At 43.0% G+C, this 13,628-nt stretch overlaps 1 protein-coding gene across 3 annotated transcripts in view; it reads left to right on the forward strand.

Moving 5' to 3' along the window:
* Positions 1-477: 477 nt before the first annotated feature.
* The window catches only part of LRRC1 (leucine rich repeat containing 1), a 168,828-nt gene continuing 155,677 nt past the window's right edge, over positions 478-13,628 (forward strand). For all 3 annotated transcript variants that reach the window (XM_074947835.1, XM_074947836.1, XM_074947837.1), the window contains exon 1: positions 478-786. In XM_074947835.1, the coding sequence (XP_074803936.1) occupies positions 628-786 (159 nt within the window). In that variant the 5' untranslated portion in view covers positions 478-627. The remainder of the gene's footprint in view (positions 787-13,628) is intronic.

Here is a 13,628-nt window from a genome sequence, read left to right on the forward strand (position 1 = left end):
GAGGGATCAGGGAGTGATGATGTCAGCCTGGAATGAGAGGGAGGGAGGGCGAGAGCGAGTGTTCCGGGTCAGGAAGAGGAATGAAAGGAGGGAGAGAAGAGCAGAGCGCCCAGGGACCCGTGCTAACGAGATACAAGTGATTGGAGAGCAGGGGCCCCACAGGAGACCATAAGAAGGACTTCCCCCGCTGCTCCTGCTCGTTGGGCTTTCTGGGACTGGTCTAGGGGGAAGAGTTTCCTCCTTCTCCAGCAGCGTGTTGAATGCGGGTTCCTGTTGCTGCCTCTGCTGGGACTCGCAGTGGGAAGAGGAGGAGCAGGAGGGAGGAGGCTTTGGAACCCGGAGCGGGTTGCTGGCGGCTGGGGCCGCTTTGGAACCCGGCGGGGGTTGCTAGGGGGGAGGGGGGCGGGCGCTTTGGAACCCGGCTCCGGCGGGGGTTGCTAGGGGGGCTCGCAGCCCGGCGCGGGCTGGTCTGGGAGGAGCGTCGGACCCGGCCGGGCTGCTGGGTGCGCTCCCAGGCTCGCTCTTGCCGCGGCCGGCAGTAGCCGGGGAAGGCGGCGGCAGGGAGAGGCGCTGCTGCTGCCAGCCCTGCAGCAGCCGGACCCCTCGTGGGCGGCGCTGGCTGCTGCTATGTTTCATTGCATCCCCCTGTGGCGGTGCAACCGTCATGTGGAGTCCATCGATAAGCGGCACTGCTCGCTGCTCTCGGTGCCCGAGGAGATCTACCGCTACAGCCGCAGCCTGGAGGAGCTCCTTCTGGACGCCAACCAGCTCCGCGAGCTGCCCAAGGTGAGCACGGGGGCTTGGGGAAGCAAGGCAAGGTCCTGGGGTTAAATTGCCCAGGCGGGCTCATTTGCCTGGGCTGGGGCTCCTCCCCCCTCCTCCGCTATTGTTACAGCCTGCTCCAGTGAGGGTTACAGGTGCCGGCTTTGTGGCGTGGCCGTAGCCGCCTCCCGGTGAGGGGCTGCACCAGGTGAGCAGCCCCGGCAGGAGCCCGTGGCCCGGATTACCTCCCTCGGCGGCTGCTGAGGCTGAGCCGGGAGCAGTGCTCGTGCTTTGGCCGCTCTCTATGAGCTGTCACAAGCCAGGCTCCCGAGAGGTGTTTGGAAAAGGGGCGTATGGGGGGCGGCAGCTCATGGAAGGCCAGTCCTCTTCTCTCTCTCCCCCCCCCGACTGTGCCCAGGCCAGCTCCTCTGAAAACCTGCAGCTCCATCCATTCGAGAGCCAGCTGCCTGCTAAAACAGGCAAGCCGTAAGGCAGAAGGGAATGTACTGGACTCCACCTTGAATCCAAATCCACTCGCTCAGCTGGTGTTTCAAGTACAGCGTGTCCCCCCAAGGCGTGCAGCTAGGGTGACTAGATTCCCGATTTTATAGGGACAGTCCCGATTTTGGAGTCTTTTTCTTATATTGGCTCCTATTACCCCCGATTTTTCACACTTGCTGTCCGGTCACCCTACTTGTAGGGTCGTGCGAGCCACGCGGCTCAGTGGTGGTGGTGGGTGAGTTTCCCTCCTCACATTAGAGCGATCCGTCTGAAACAGTGCAGCTCCTCCCCTACCAGTCCCCCAAGGAGAACCGCGGGGGGAAGAAGGGTAGCTACTTCTGCCTTAGTTTGGTGTTCACCCTCGTAGAGTTATTTGCTGAGGCTGTTAGTACTAATGACCCAATACACGTGTTTAACCTCTGGTGTGACTTGGTGCAGTTCACCAATTAAACAAGAACAAACTTGTGATAGCAATGTTTGCCTAGGGAGGGTGTCATCTAAAAAAACAAACAACTCCCTCCCCCCCCCCATAAAAATAAAAACCCAGTAGATCATAAGATCCGGGCAACTTTCTTTGGTTTAGAAGAGGAAAGCTTGTCAGAATTAATATAGTCTTAAACCAACGGTACTGCCTACAATCAACTATTATCTGTCTAATTAAAGGGACACAATAAAGTTTTATTTTTTTAAAGTTAATTACTATTCCTAATAGCACTGTAGATAATTGCAAGTGGAGGGGAAATTAAAAAATGTATTAGTTTACACCACCAGTGTTTGTTTACTTCTGGTACTTTTCTCAGGTCTGCAGTATAAAAAAATAAGCCAATCAGTTTGGCTCTCTGGCTTTCATTCACATTCTGTCACAAATATCTAAAGCGGCACTCCATTTCAGATCTTGTTAGTGTCAGAACATGCGTTAAAAGTGATTTTCAGATACTACATGCTAATATTGTGGGTTTAAATAACACTCTACTGTATCTGAAAAGAAGTGAGCAATCCAAATAAACAAAAGGAGTAACTTGACTATACATGAAGTACTGTAGAGCGTACACTACAAAGTAAACAGACTGCATTTTACAGCTGTGCTGAGGTTAGGTGTTACATGTAAAACACTCTTAAATGAGTTGTCACTGTCCATTTACGTTTAAGCCAACTATCTTCATTTAAGCTTTTTAAACCAATAGCAATATTTTTATTGATGTTGGTTCTAAATTCTGGGTCTAGGCTTGCTTGATAATGCCCATTTAATGTATTATAATGCAACTGGATTATCAAACTATATACTGATTTTGGTAACACTAGTAGCAGAGGAAAATCATAATGTGGCATTAGTTTTTAGTGTTTCACCATGGCTCATAGTGGTGTAAGTGGCCTTTCAGAAACAATATTTCAAAATCCTAGTGTGTGGAAGTAGTACAGTACTTGCTATGGGAGAACTGGGGAGATGAAAGGCCTAAAGCTTGCTAGTGTGAATGTCAGTGACAACATCTATTCACATCTGTCTTTGTGCTGCTGAGTTATAAGTAGACTTTGTATCTAGCCAGGTTTTTTTAATATACTAATCTGTAGGGCTGACAAATTCTCTTTTTTTCCCCATGATGTTGATGATCTTTCCTTTCTTGTATTCTCCTTCTGGAAACTAAAAATGTTTGATTCTTATTTTGTTGTACTGTAGATTTGCTCTTCAAGTTGGTATGAACTCTGCTAGGTCATCAGTGTTGTGCTTCATTTACAGAAAGCATTCACCAGAACTTTCTGTGTAGTACTTCATTGGCATAGTTTGTCATGTTTGACAACATTTCCTGTACAACTTCTAACAAATTAAAACTTGCTACTAATCTATTGTGAAACATTAGGTGTTGCTACCATGAATGGCATAGGAGCATTTGGTGATTCTGAAAAAGCTACAGTCCAGAGTAATTTGTTTTTTTTGTTTTTTTACAGTTACTCATTAAAAACAAAAAAACTTTTTAAAAGGTTTTAGCATGGGAAGATGATTAGCCAGTTGTTAAATTGTGGGTGTGTTTAGTTGTTTGTGGATGATGGTGTGCTACTTTTTTTTTCTTTTTTTTTTTTTTAAAGCGTTCTCAGGTGCAAACTTTGGACCCTAGTGAATTGCAGTGGTGAAAATCTAACGCTGGAAATGAAACATGCTTAACTGGAAACTGAATTTAATAGGCAGTTGAACGTCTGTTAACTCAGAATTCAGTTAAAACAGCCTATGTAACTGAACAGAAATGGATAAACCAGAAAGGAGGAACTTTCAGAGGTGTCCAGTATTATTTTTCTGGGATCAGGGGAGTATAATTCATTCTCTGAAAGATAAATGATGGTTTTTAAAACAAGTTTTCTCACAGGAGCTATGACTGTTTTTTGACTCTCTTTTTTAATAAGAGTAATTATGAAATGGTAAGGCGTGACTTTGCTTAGTGAAACTAGAAGAAGTGTTTTTAACTGAAGGGAATGCTTTACTGGTCCAAGTATCATCTTTTGAAATAATTAGACTTCCTGGAACAACAGGTTTGAATCTGGGCATACCTGACTCAACTCTCCATCCTTATGAGGTAGATAAATCCAGTTTCACACAACTCTAGCTTGTGTGAGGCCTTTCAGGTATGTAGTGTAGTTGTAGCCGTGTCAATCCCAGGATATTAGAAAGACAAGGTGGGTGAGGTAATATCTTTTATTGGACGAACTTCTGATGGTGAGAGAGGCAAACTTTTGCGCTTAGAAGAGCTCTGTTTGGCACAAAAACTTGTCTCACTCACCAACAGAAGTTGGTCCAACAAAACATTACTTCACTCACCTTGCCTTTTGGATAGGACCTCTCTTAAAGTGTCATCTGCTCTGTGTGGACTGAACACCCTATGACTTTTTGTAAGAGTATGGCTATCTGACCAAAATTTCCTCTCCCTCTCAACTCCGTCCTTGTGCAGTATACTGTGCTCTTGCTTACTGTAACTGCTGTCACTCTGCCTCAGACAGGACCTTGTTTCAGGGATGCAGTGAGAGTGCATGAGGGGGTTGTAGATCCTATTGAGACCTAAGGCTCTGAATAAATGTAAAATCGCTCGGGTGCTATAAATGATAGAGGCAGGATGATCCATGCACTTCTTGCAGTCATTACTTTTTCCTGAACAGTGTTGTTGATGTCTGTCAGGTGATTCATACAATAATTTTTTTGTCTGTCCCCTATGCGATCTTCTGCATTCAGCCTGCTTAATGATGGCATATAAATCCTTCTCTACTCAGTGTATTGGGAGTCCCCCAGATATAGAAAATAGCTGATGGATAAGGACAAGTGTGCTGGGGTTGCAGTATAGCAAGAATCAGAGTTAAACAATAAATCTTGGTAGGTAAAAAGATGTATTTGAGAACAGATGCAGTCTTGTCTGAAGTTTGTGCATGGGCTTTTAGAGGTACTGTATTTGTGTCCAATGCATACAGTTTATGGAAACTGTCTGTCATGATATCTATCCTTATGCTGCCTGGCTTATCAGAAGCACATAAACACATTTACTAGTCTGCCTTTTATAGTGTCCTATGGACTTTTCTTCTCCATTGTTCTACTGTGTGTCCATTAACAACTTCTGATAAATGGGCTCAGCTAGGGGTAGTGTCTGAATAGATATAAGAAATAATAACAACAAAGTGTGTGTTATAGTGCTCTTCTAATCTTTTGAGATCAGAGACCACATCTCTAAAAACATTTACTGTAATGGAAATTTTAAAGTTGTGCTGTTTGGAATAAAACTGCCTTGGTAGGGTAATGTAAGAACTTAAGAATATTTTGTTTTTAAATGTGGAACTTTACATCGCACACAAGATGCTGTAGTCATCACTTTATATTAAGAGAAGAGTGAGGCACAAATTTTGCAAAGAATTGGTAAAGGGGCATGTTGTGACCCTCTCGTAGGCAGAAGATGCCACTGAAATTGTCGGTGAGGTCTGTTTATGAACTGATGGGACAATATGGACCTAAATAGTCACCAGTCTTATTTTTTATATTGTGCTCTAAACACACTACAATATTTTTATAAACAAATTCTCATTTTAACACACAAAGCAAACAACTCTTAAACAAAGCTCCCAAAGACCTCCTGAATTCAGCAAAACCCTCCTTAGTCCACAGTTAGAAACTCCTCTTGCTCATTTCTTGCGTTCACCACACCTGCCCAGGAAAAGCTGTGGGAAGTAAGGGTCCTGCGACATGCCCTAAAGTTCATTATGTGAAATGCGCAGACCACAGAGTGAACTTACTCTGCAACAACACAAACAAATATTTGTGTCCTCGTTAAAATGTCTGTACTTGGGATTGGTTAAAGGGATTACTTAAGGCAGTTCTCAAGGAACTAAGTAAATTACATACTTGACAGAAATGTTTTTGATTGTGCTGCTCAGAGTTGTAGAGGTTGTCAGTAGAGTAAGAAGTTACACTTCTGTAGACAGATTCTTCATGCCACCTGCTACTTCCTTATTAGAGGGCAAAGTCTGCACCTTAGCTTTTGAGGCCTTTTGCTGCCATGCATTAGAGCTGATGTAGTTCTGTTGTGCTGAAGGACTGATTGTGGAGGGGCTAGGGCAGGGGTGGGCAAACTTTTTAGCCTGAGGGCCACATCGGGTTTCCAAAATTGTATGGAGGGCTGATTAGGGGAGGCTGTGCCTCCCCAGACAGCCAGGTGTGGCCCGGCCCCTGACCCCTATCCAACCACCCCTGCTTCTCGCCCCTGATGCCGCCCCCCCCCCCGGGACTCCTGCCCCATCCACCACCCCCTGACTGCCCCCGGAACCTCTGCCCTTGAATGCCCCCTGCTGCCCCATCCAACCCCACCTCTCCTTCCTGACTGCCCCCCCCGGGACCCCTGCCCCCATTCAACCCCCCGTTCTCCCTGTCCCCTAACCGCCCCTGAAACCGCTGTCCCTGACTGCCCCCTGCCACCCTATCCAACCCCCTCCCTTCCTGACTGCCCCCTGGGACGCCTGCCCCCATTCAACCCCCCTGTTCCCCGCCCTCTGACTGCCCCCCGCCCCCAAACTCCCCTGCCCTCTATCCAACCGTGCTGCCTGGAGCACTGGTGGCTGGCTGTGCTACAGCCGTGCCGCCCAGCTGGAGCCAGCCATGCCACCGCGCAGCACCGAGCACCGGGTCAGGCCGGGCTCTGTAGCTGCACTGCCCCAGGAGCTCGCAGCCCTGCTGCCCAGAGCATTGCACTGGTGGCGCAGTGAGCTCAGGCTGCGGGGGAGGGGGAACAGCAGGGGAGGGGCCGGGGGCTTAGGGGCCGGGCAGGAGGGTCCCAGCCCCCAGGCCATAGTTTCTCCACCTCTGGGCTAGGGAGAGGGCCTCAAGAAGCAACATAGTCCAGTGGATACAACACTGGACTGGATGTCCTGCAGTTTTGAGTGAGTGCTATTTCTAGATCTGCCATGGACCTGTTGTGTGGCCCTGGGCAAGTAATTGCCTGTCTCTCTGTTTTCCATCCCACGCATCACCAGTCTTGTCTGTTTAAATATTCTGTTCTGTGGGACACGTTTTATGCGTTACTGTGTTTGTCCAGTGCCTGGAACGATGGGGCCCCGATCTTGGGGCCTGTAGGTGTTTCTGTAACATCACTACTGATGATACAGGAGGGAGGGAAGCAGTGTGTAGGGAATGAGTGAGACATAGCCGTAGGCTCACGTAAATACATTGACACACTGGCCAAAATCTCAGTGTCATGCACTGCTATGGTCTAGAGGCTGTGCTGAAAGACTGGTCCATGCTTTGGCTGCACGTTGGTGGAATAATTACACACTCATCGTACACAAACTTTTGTCATTTTGCTTCAGGCAAGGATGCTAATTTGGCCTCTGTAGGCTTTGCTCTAAGGCGATAGTCACTTTTGTAATCCGCTTAAGTGAAATCACAGTAGGACATTCTTAATTTGAAATGTGTCCACACAAAGACTTGCATAGAAATAACAAAAGATGTGAATTAAACTAGATTTTAGTTAGTTCAGCTCCAGTTTGTACGTAGACAAGCTCTGAATGTGTTTGGAAGGATTTCTGTAGAAAATCATAGACTACAGGGCTGGTGCGCGCTCTCTCTCCGTCCATCCGTCCGACCTACAGTCCATGATGCTGCATTTCCCCCCAAAACACCCACCCATTCGTGAGTCAAAGCATTGTCAGGTGGTGAACGCCAGGAGTGTAAATCAGTGGTGGCAACTTGATGGTTGGTGGCGGTAGCCTTCCATTACTCCACTCAAATTATTTAAAACACAAAAGTAGTCATGGAATTTATTCCCCAACAGTCACTAACTTATTTATAGGTTCTTTGTTTCTCACATGCACTCTACTGTATGTTGTGGTAATTGGTCGCCTAAGAAGTCTTTATAGCATTGTATAGTATCTGATCTTGATTGGAGAAGACTTTATTGAATAAAGAACCAGCTGAGCAGCATAACTTCCCTGTGTGTAAACTAAGATATCTGGTCTTTGTTCACCCGGTCCTTATGTAGTTCAGCCTCCTATAACTCATAGGGTTAAGATTAAAAAGAAAAAGTTGATTTGATTGACCAAAATCTAGTAGTTAAGAAAAAGACCTTTATAGTCTTCACCGAGTGCCTCTTTTTAACATACAGTATTTGACTGACTGTATTTAGTTTGACCGGAAAAGCACAATGCATTGGCGCAACAATGTTCTTAGTCACTTACAACCTTTTATTTATAAACCACGTTTCATTAAATGTCCCTTCTTTACTCACCTGCTGGAGGGAGTGGAAATAGTTTTTTATTCTTTCAACTTAATTTATAGTTAAATATCATTTGCTATGGTAAAGAAACTAACCCTCACTGAAGAGTAGGGCCTTTTTAGGATTATCTTCATTTTTCTTTTTCTTAAATTCCTCTTTCACTCCAAATCTGAAGATGCTAGTGGGGTAAGAGACAAATCGAGTAAGCTCACAAAGCTTTCTGAAAGGAAGCAAATACACATGCTGTGTGATTCACTTCATAAACATATTTATATTCCTCAAACATGAAAAGGCACACACCAAAAGTTAAAAGCTTTCAAGTCTGAACATAAGTCTCCAGTCAACTGCGTTGCATTTCCCAATTTTGTGTGTTGGCCCTTAACTACCGATACACATTTTTATCAACTTATTTACGTTTCAGCACTTGACCTATTACAAAGTTTCATTCAAACCAATCTGAATGTTTAAAAACACATCCTATCATCGCTGAGCTGGTTGGACAGAAGTGCAGGTCCTTCAGAATTTTTGCAAATTTTCAATTCGGCAGTCATGTCTTGTCATTTTACTTCTAACATTTAATGCAACGAACTGTGACACAAATGCTTCTGTATAGATTTGGGGTAGAAAACTGGGTTGTCTTTTGTAGCTTTTAAAATTAAAGGAGTTAATGGAGGATTACATTTCAGCTTTTCTTCCTGTTTTGCAGACAACCTGTGATCTTTGTATTTGGGATCAATTATGTTAGCAAGTAACGGAAAGGTTCCATAACTTCTTTGAATGGCTTTTCAGTTTTTGTCCTTGTGATGTTCCAGTTTTTCATTAGATCAAGCGTTTTCCCAGAGACTGAAACAGGCCTTATTTACACAGAAAATTAGAGTGGCTTAAACGAGTGCAAACCTGTGTGTGGATACTCCTCATTCATTTTAGAGTGGCTTATTTCAGTTTAGCCTGTTGAGAGCAGGTTTAAGCTAAATCGAAATAGCCACTCCTAAAATGAAATGTAATGCACACACCTATGTGGATACACATTAAATTTGCACCTTTAGTTAAACTAGTGCAATTCTCTGTGTAGATAAGCCCACAGTGGTGTGTGTCCTCCCTTTGTAATCTGTCAAGTCCCACTGAAATGTCTTGTAATTGCTATAGTATATTAGTACAGTACCTCTTTGTAGAGTCCTTGTAAACTGAATGAGTAATTTTTTTTCCTTTCCTCCACCGAACTGGTGGGTGAACTAAAAAACCCAAATGTTCAAATTTCTTGGGTCAAACTGAATGTTTTGTTTGCTGCAAAATGAATTATTTTCATTTTAGTTTTGATTTGGTTTTAGATATTTTTACTTTTTTTTTTTTTTTAAATTTGAACTAAATTTAAAAATAAATATTTCATTTTGAAAGTGTCATAACACAACATTTTTCAAACTTTTTTGGAAAAATATTTTCTTTTTTGTTTTTTGCGAAATATACGAATAGATTTTTGTCAAACCAAAATTGCATTTTTTGGTGAATAAACTATTTGTCTGAAAAATTTCACCCGGCTCTAGTCCCTGTATTTATAAAGTGTGTGTGCCATGTCTTGATCAAAATCCTCCTCATTCAGGATAAAGTGCTATGAAAACTCTTTAAACATAGGTCTTTCCTTCTCTTTAGAATATGTGAGACACTTAAGTATACTGTTTAGTTATATGGAAGATGAAGCTTAGCTTCTCCCCTTATGTTATGCATTATAATTATCCTCAGTTATGATGACATATTTCTAAATAGATTTTTTTAAATTTGTAGAAAATATGTGCGGCATTTGAAGTTGTCATATGTGGGGAGGAGAGGGGAGATGTCCAATGGAACATAGTCCAGCATGCTATGGATGGGATTATAAAAACAGTTGTGACTAGCAGTGTGGTGATGGCATATACAAGGGTTTAAGGTTAAACTACAACACTAATACTTCCACAAATTACATCTCTATCAGTAGGTTTCAGAGTAACAGCCGTGTTAGTCTGTATTCGCAAAAAGAAAAGGAGTACTTGTGGCACCTTAGAGACTAACCAATTTATTTGAGTATAAGCTTTCGTGAGCTACAGCTCACTTCATCGGATGAAGTGAGCTGTAGCTCACGAAACTTTATACTCAAATAAATTGGTTAGTCTCTAAGGTGCCACAAGTACTCCTTTTCTTTTATCTCTATCAGTAGTGGTTAATGGATCTTGTTGTAAATACTGTTCTAGAACTAGCACCTGGAAACATTCATGTCAAATGCAATTTTAAATTTGCTTGTATTTCAGGCTAGAAATATAGATTATACAACAAATAAATTTCAATAAATTCTGTGCATTCCCTTACACAAAATTCAAGTAGCATGCATATGCTCTGTGAAGATAATTGAACTAAAAAAAGATTTTTTTTGTGACAAAACTAAAATTATATATGATACTAAATGTATATTTTATAAATGTCTCCACTCTCTCACCCTCCCTATTTAAAGTCTGTAATACACTTGCACTGACAGTTAAAGTAAATGATGCCTTGCAGAGAAATTATACTGGGATATTATGTTAACGCAACTAGTGTAAGTATACAAGAACACTGTGTGCTGATTGCTCCAAATTGCAGTAGGTTACTAATGCACAATGTTCCTTTAAAATTGGTTTTTGTCCTTTGCTGGTTGAGGCATTAAGAAAATAATGTATTTTTAGTGGACTGACAAACAAACTGCCAACAAAAGAAGAAAACAAGTTCAGCAGAAGTGAATATTTAGATAGCTTCTGCAGAGCCTGTAAATTCCCTGTTGGTGCCTCTGAGAATGTGGCAGAATACAAATGCTTTCAGAAATCTGGATTTTCTTTGAGGTCCTCTTGATTTAATATTTCTTTTCCTTTTATTTTAATTTGGAGCCCCTTGCCTACAGTCCTGTAGAGAGGCAGTTACAGTGGCATTTATCTCAGATGGAGGAAGAAAGAGGGCACATGTCTCAAAACAGTGTTCATTATGTTTTACTGTAAAACATGGATTGCTTAGCAGATTGGTGCATGCTACAAATTCACTATTGAGAAGAGGGGTTGCCTTGCCCTGCTTAAGGTGCTCGAGGGCAGTTTAATTGCAGTCTCAGCAGCACCAGCTGTAATGCTTGATCACTGGCCTCCCCTGCAGCAGCTAAAATAAAATGGTTTCCCCCCCCCCCCACTGTGATCCTATGTCTGTGGCACCAGATGCTCTTTAATCTTTATTGCTGCTGCTTAGTCCACATAAAGGAAAAAGTAAATCCTTGCCTACAGGAAAATAGAATGAAGCAACCTTTTCAATGTGTTGCATTACAGAGCGGGCATGTGAGTAGAGATGCAGCAGCATGTGAATTTGTAAGCCCAGATAACCCCTTGTGCTTTTTTTTTTTCTCTGTTTTTGTAAAAGTGAGATGTAGCAGCATAGTCCTGGACTCAAAACTGGCCAGTTACTGATTGTAGGTCAGGGATGGCATGTCTTTTGAGCACAGCTGCCAAACACTAAATTGGTGGTGGTGGAGTGCCAACCTTAGTGTAGCTTCAGTTATCCCATTCGCTCTCTCTCTTTGGCCTCTTTTTTCCCTTCCCTTTCTGCCTTGCTGATTTTGTATCTCAGACTTCAGCGCATCCATTGGAGGGAAGAGGGGCATGCTGCATTTCTTATGTCTTGTCAAGCACGTCATCTAGAGTGCTTGCCAGCGGAGTTTGCATCATGAACTGTAGGTCTGTGCTTTTTCTTGGCCTGAAATTTGGCTTTTTTCCTTCCCTTCCTTTTAGTGTGAGTTGCACATGTATGTGAAGCTTAAGGAAAAGATGGAATGCAGAAGCATGACATTCTTTCATGCATTATTCAAAGTCTTAAAATTACGTAATGACTCCAGAAAGATGAAAGCACTACTCTAACCCAGCTGTAAAATTTTGGGGTGGATGTTTGGACACAATCCTTACCCATGCTCACTCCCATCCCTCTGCGCAAAAAAACAAACAAAAAAAACAAAAAAAAAAACCCCACAAAAACACCCTCTAGCAGGCTCCTTTTCACTGTGATAAATACTGTCAGATGACTTTGTTTGTGGGGCATCCACAGACTTGATTCATTGTACAAAAAGGTGACTGGTTCTTTGGGCCATCCACTACTTTCTGCTGCAGAAATGAGGTCAGCTGGTTGTGATGAGGTCCAGTAGTTGTTGGGGGTTTTGTAGAGGCCTCAGCCAGATCAAGGCCCTGTTGTGCTAGGCAAACAGTTAAACGACAGTCCATGCCCCCCAAAAGTTATAATAATATTTTTTCTAAATTGATTATTGTCCAGAATAAATTGAGGGGAGCAGTGTTTGTCAGATCCCGTTCTGTTCTGCACCCCACTTACTATCCCAGTAAGTAGTGAGAATGCAGGATTTGCTCACTTGCTAATGGTGAGGCCATTGGGTAGCTGAAAGATCCTGACTTCAGTTATGTTATAGTAACTGACGTTCTATTGTACACAAAGCTGCTGCTGACTATCCTACAGTTCATGAGACTCCAACTTAATTTTTTTTCACACTTATACCTGTCCAAACCAATTAAACTTCATAGTTATTTCAAATGCTTAACTTCCTCCAGATGTTTATACCATGGTTAAATAGACAGTTGGCTGTTTTCTGCTGATCTCTTGAGCTGTCATTCCTCATTGTTCCCACATACTCCTGCTCAGAGGTCATTGTTTGGGATCAGTGGGGACTATAAACTCTTTTAAGGGCTTCATTGCAACAGTTAACTTGAGGTAGTACACTCAAGTTTCTCCACTTGAGCAAGCCTAGTATTATTGAAAGCTGCCATATTGCAAAATAGCACTCATAATGCGCAGTGATTGGATTAGCAGCGCAGTGACTGGGTTAACTGGTGGTGACTTATAACAATGAATTCCTGCATCTCCACTGCATACAAGCTCCAACCAACCCTCTGCCTCACACCCCCTCCAACAGACCAGCTAGTTTCAGTTCTAAGCACCACTTGAGCTGCAGGTGTGTGTGTGTGTGTGGATGGGAGTCTGATTATGGGGGTGAAACTTTAGATGTGGCTTCGATAGCATAATAATGCCATGAAGACAAACCCTAAAGCAAAAAGGCAGTTGGATATATACAGTATCTGTACAGCAAAGACAGTAACTAAGACATGTGGTTAATACATTAATGATGTTCTAAAACAGACTATTAATATACCACAAAAATATCCCTTCTGTGAAACAATTAGTGATAGGTACTGACATAGCCATACAGTGACTTGATTTCCACATGGGAGGCATCTGTTAACCAAGCAGGTGTTCAGAGCTGAAACAATTGCTGTTCAATATTAGCAGTATCTCTTACATGTTAAATTAGGTGGTTCTTCTGAAGTTTGGTTGTCTTTCCAATGTAAAAGAAAGTTATTTAAACTTAATATAAGCCATCTAGCTATACTTACTCAAATTTACCACCAGAGGGTCCAGAGTTGATTGAAAAGTCTTCTTCAAGAAAGAAATAAACTTGGAGCTTTTGTGTCTTGGGAAACAGTGAAGTCTTATAGTAGTTTAAGAGATGAGGCCTTATCCTTCTCATAGAGGATGCTGGTAATCTATCAGTGGGTGACTACTTCACTGCTTTAGGCCCAACTGCACTCTATGTAG

This window comes from Natator depressus, chromosome 3 (assembly GCF_965152275.1).
Source record: "Natator depressus isolate rNatDep1 chromosome 3, rNatDep2.hap1, whole genome shotgun sequence".
Taxonomy (NCBI): Eukaryota; Metazoa; Chordata; order Testudines; family Cheloniidae; genus Natator; species Natator depressus.